This window comes from Morone saxatilis, unplaced genomic scaffold (assembly GCF_004916995.1).
Source record: "Morone saxatilis isolate NCDOM2014 unplaced genomic scaffold, NCSU_SB_2.0 Contig19, whole genome shotgun sequence".
NCBI classification, from domain to species: Eukaryota; Metazoa; Chordata; class Actinopteri; family Moronidae; genus Morone; species Morone saxatilis.
The window spans coordinates 22,725,371-22,730,840 of NW_023339751.1; the positions used below are offsets into that span (position 1 = coordinate 22,725,371).

The following is a 5,470-nucleotide window of genomic DNA, read 5'->3' on the forward strand; positions in this document are numbered from 1 at the left end:
AGGAATTTATCCACACAGACAATAATAATTTGAGTTCATCTTCCTCCAGTCCTTCCTCTAGTTTTTGTGTTGGAATCTTATGGGCAGAATTTTGTGTACATCAACATCATACCCACTACAGACTTGACTTAAAATATGTAATTTACAACTTAGCAATTACCAACCCCCAGGTGTCAACACCCTTGCCCGACTCCAAGTACTACTTGAAGACAAGCCTACATCAGACAAACAAGTTATGTGTTAGAACAACATCTGCGAGCGGAGCGGACCGTAGGACGTCTGCAACACAGAAGATGGTCTGGAAGGCTGGGAACACCTTCTCGGAACCAAACTGCATAACATGAAATACTGGCACAACACATGTCAGCCAAAAGTTCAAAACATGCAAGACCCCCAGACGCCGCTTCCACCGATACTACAAACCAGACCCAGCTGTGGTAAGATTCTTGTGAGTTCTATTGCTCCGGATATTGAATGTATGTGAAAAATGTCATTACACGAATTGCAGGGTAAACCATATGCTTCAATTCATGGGGAGATATAGTGCAAGACTATCCGTACTTTGGTTTCCAAAATTGACGTGATTGAATTAGCACTAACACTTCAGAGAATATTGACCTGGTTACATTTGTTAATTTTTATTCACAGGGTGTTTTTATTCCCAGATCATTAATGTCTCCTCTCTACTGCATTCATCATTTAGTTATTTTCCGCACATTCAAGCCAGAACTCCTCTGTTCAACTGGCGCTCATACATCCAGCCTTTTAGGAAAAGCTGCCATACATGGTGTATGCGTCAAAGCGTGTTAGTTGGTTGTTCCTAGCCAAGGCTTAATAGGCTTATACATCAAGCCTCGGTGTGTTCAATGTGTAGTGATGGGTATTCAGCAGAACATGCAGAATAGGCAGCGATAGAGGCTAACACCATTGCCAGGAAACAGGAAAAGTACATTTAGCGTTTTTCCTTCATAGAATTAACGCTAGGTGTACGGTTCAGCGCCATTTTTTATTAGAGTCTATCATATCTGTCCGACATACAGCAAGTTTCATGCTTCCTTAGATCTTCTCTCCGAGGGACGACACCAGGAATAAAATAATTCTCCACCACAACCCCCGCCAAGCCTAGTAAACTCAGCTAAGCCAGCTCTGGAGGCTGGCTCAATCATACATGTGACATCGGTTTTTTCCACTCATGAATGCCAACATTTTTACCATCATCCACTGTTTTAGAATCTTGGTGCGTTTTAACCTCTCCACACACGACTCCGCGTGAACCCCTGAACCAGATGAAGGATTCTTAGTCACTGCGCACGTCCTGGCATGTTGGTTAAGTTACTTCCAAGAGAAACAGGACGCCTGAGCTGCAAGTCTAGCAGCTACGCTCGCGCCTCGCAGCCGTCGACACTAGGCCGGGACGCGTCCTTTGTTCTTGCCCAACCAGCGTGAGAGAAGCAGTGACTTTTAAGGTGGCAACTGCTTTATTCTGTGTTTTTAAGTGTTTTTTTTAAAAACGCCGTGTGCGTGTGCGTTTGTTTTGGAGAGGAGGAGACCTGTGGATAATTTGTCTCCCGATAGAAACCTCCTGAACCATGAACACTGAAGAAATCTGATTGTGCTTCTAGCAATTTCTCCCCTAGCAGCAGTAATTACATATTGTACGTTCAGTGCGCTTCACTAATCTGATGAAACAGAAGAGTAGGATTAACTTTCAGGCTGCTGTTTCTGAACAGGTATTGTATACTTTCATAAATATACAGACTGAAATACATCCAATGCCTCAATTCACTTGATTTAACAGACTTCAGTGTTAAATCAATTAAAATACAGTGTTTCTCTCTTCATATGATAAGAATTAAGTCTTAAAGGCAGATTTTTATATTCGCCCTGGGTTAAGTGCAACATTACATGTATGATTCCTAATAAAAAGCCTGCATACACTCTAAACTGTTATTTATAGTCTAAAGTTGTTTCCTGCATGTATTCAGTCTATACTCAATACACATTGGTTCTGGCTGATGAAAATAAAAAGGTAGGGAAAATGATCTGAATAAAAGGTATATTGGTAACAACATTTAGTTCACTTCCTTTTGAATTCATACCATAATGATGCACCCAGGTCACTCGCCATTGAGGCTACTCACATGGCAGACACAATAGCAAGGAGAAATATACTTTGTTGTCAAGTGTTACGGCACTCTTATGTCAATTAACTGCGCAATGAAATGAGAAGTTACACTCATTTAGAAAATCCTAATCACGTTCTTTGTTTCCTTGATGGCATTTTGATCAGGTTGAATAGCGATGACTTGACTTTTTCAAGTTTGTATTGACATGATTGCAGTCATTCAGTAGAATTTTAAATGCTGCCTTTCATATTTCATTAACATTGTCACATCAGCGAAGGCTACTGACTAGTGGGATTCTTTGCTAGGGGCACAAATTGTAAGATGAACATGCTTCATTTCCTTTTCTCTGTGTCAGTCTATTAGTTTGTGCTTTGCCAGTTGTCAACAATAACAATAGGATTGTAAGAAAATAATGATATACTTGAGTATTGAGTTATGTTTTGTGATATTGTATCAATTCTCAAAAACAAAGTATCCTAAGATCTTAAGGCTAAAACTCACTGACGCTGATGTCTGTCAAGCAACGCCCCTTGCACAGACAGGAAGCGACATGCTGAGGCTTGTCTGTCTCCTGGATCCGGTCAGCAGGCTTGTGGTAATAGCACATATGTATTGCAAATATTCCTTTGCTGTTACTACTTAATGCTGGTACTAATTTAGAGTAGCATGTTATAATTTATAACATCAGGTGCAGCAACGCTGGAAATAGGACAGTGGCATGAAGCGACTCAGGGCGACGCGTCCATTCATGTCACCATGTGTCTAGCCACGTCAAAACAAACTTCCCTATTCGCCGCCGCTGTGTTGTAGCCTTTATACCACTGTTTTGTAGGCTGTGATGGATTGCCATCACTGAGGCCAATGCAATACGCACTTGATGAAACGATACTGCCCCTACAGTTTGATTCAATGTGTCAATATGATGCAAAAGAATTTGATGCTTTGCAGTTCAATATGTTACAGATAGTTTGATTTTATTTTTTGGTTCTTCAGCAGCTTGAGAAACATTAGAGGAATCAGTCTAAATATACAATTATTTGTCATTTCTGTCATCATCTCTACTAATAATTATATATAGATACATTGCTTGTCAAAGCAAAGATGTCAGAAACAATGCATTCCGAGTTCATACCAAATTGTACCCAATGCACACTTTTTTAACTGGGGCAATTACATCTTGAATCGTGCACTGATGCTAATTAATGAATCTTACCATCCTTACCGTTTTGGATTGACGACCAATATTTTACTACCAGTCGAAGCAGACAGCCACCCATCTAGAGCCAGGGTCTGCTCAAGGTTTATAGGTTCTGTTAAAAGTAAGGTTTTCCTTGCCACTGTCGCCAAGTATTTGCCCATGGTGGGAATTGTTGTATCTGTATATAACTTTACAAGGACTTTGGTGCTGTACAAATAAAACCGAATTGAATTGAACTACATTATTCTCACAATTGTCAACAATGCTCTGTAACAGCCCAAACTTACACATTAACTGCTTCTCACCAAGTCATAAAATAGATCTAATATGTTGTATCATTTTCTGTGTCTTTGTCTTTTTCTTTTAGTTTCTCAGATGGTCTTTGAAGAGGTCAGTGCCATTCAGGAGAACCTGGAGATCGAGAGGACATGCAGAGAAAGTGCTGAAGCCCTGGCCTCCAAGGTATACCAAGGCTTCATCTATAGACAGATACTGTCAACAATACGGCTTAAAGGCAATGAACCAGTCTCATACCAGCTGTGGTATTTCTATGATGACTTTGTTTTAGTAATCCTGGACTCAATACAACATTCTCACAACCAAGAAAATTGTCTAATTTAATTAAAACAAGAAAGGAATAATGTAATCAGAATTGTAATTCTGTTGATTTAGAACAAGTTTAGCTAAACAAATACTACAGTATCAAATCCGCTATCTAAGATTACTCTCTGGTCAGTGTATTCTAGTAACCATCACTTTGACACATTCAGTGTGCATGTTGCAATCAAAAGCACTCTGTGGTCCTCCAGTTCTGCTGCTGTCCCCATATCTTAGCGCCTGAAATTGCATTGAATTCTTTTGATTCAGAGCACACGTTTTTGGAGTCCTTGCTAAAATGTGAGTTGTGATTGAGAGTGGGGGAGCCTGGCACATAGTGATTTTGCAGCCCACTGGTGTTGAGCTTATCACTGTAATCATTTCTCATTCAATTTCTGGACAAAAGCCCTCACAGTCCACCTGGTTGGCCCAGATCTTAGGCAGTGGGAGGCTGAGGGAGAATTATGGTGAAGGTCAACTTTTCAACTGGGCCTTCAGTCCTTCTTTCCTTTGGGTTGTTTTTTATCTTTCCATCTTACAGAGGTGACAATTAGGATTTTTACTGCCCCAGATGACCATAAGGTATCTGGGTATGTTGACTAAGTTGCTGATCAATACTTAACAGCTTTTGAATTATTTGGCTGATTGCTGAGATTTCTGGCTTTGAAAAATCTTTTGACTCTCAAGACACTCCCAATACCTTTTACTCATCTATTGACACTACCATGCATTACTACAATTCATTTTACGTTTTTTGAAGGTTAAAAAGGTTAACCTTTAAACAAAAAAAAGGCATGACAGTACTGTTATTGGGTGTTTCAACCTTTATGAATTTTATCATTAATCTATAATATATATAAACTACACAAAATTGCATATTGTCGGATCATGTTTATTTTTTATTTTTACATATAACTCGCCTTGAATTTGTCTCTATTGTGACACAAGGTCTATATACCTACACTGTAAAACCTGACAACACATCCTAATAAAATAAGTAACATATCATAAATTAATTAATCCTCAAAAAAAAGGGAGTCACTCATTCACATAATTAAACCCAACTCAAAAATTAATTGTTGAAGCAATTCACTTGTTTTGCATGCACTTACACCGATCAGCCCTAACATGACTACTGACAGGTGAAGTGAATAACACTTGATTGATGAACATGAACATGAACATTTTGTTGATAAACACAAGGGCGGCTGTGGCTCAGAGGTAGAACAGGTCGTCCACTAATCAGAGGTTGTTTGTTGGATCCCTGTCTCCTCTGGCTGCATGTCGAAGTATCCTTGAGCAAGATACTGAAAAAGCCCAAAACTCCAAATCGCTGTGTCATTGGTGTGTGGATGTGCATGAAAGGGTTTTGTGGCATTTAGTAGCAACCATTTTGATAATCAGTGAATTTTAAGTTGTTTTTAACGCATGTCAGCTATTGTGACAATGATGTAATAATTTGCTTTAGAGTAAATCACCATGTTTTTACTCAGTAAAAAAAAAAATTGTAAAGAAGATAAGATTAAGTCACTTTATTCAGATAAATTCT

At 39.1% G+C, this 5,470-nt stretch overlaps 1 protein-coding gene across 1 annotated transcript in view; it reads left to right on the forward strand.

Annotated features, from left to right (window-relative positions):
* Positions 1-3,586: 3,586 nt before the first annotated feature.
* LOC118329633 (shootin-1-like) overlaps positions 3,587-5,470 on the forward strand; it is a 10,823-nt gene continuing 8,939 nt past the window's right edge. Inside the window, exons 1-2 of the mRNA XM_035663863.1 lie at positions 3,587-3,593; positions 3,692-3,786. Of these exons, the coding sequence (XP_035519756.1) occupies positions 3,587-3,593; positions 3,692-3,786 (102 nt within the window). The remainder of the gene's footprint in view (positions 3,594-3,691; positions 3,787-5,470) is intronic.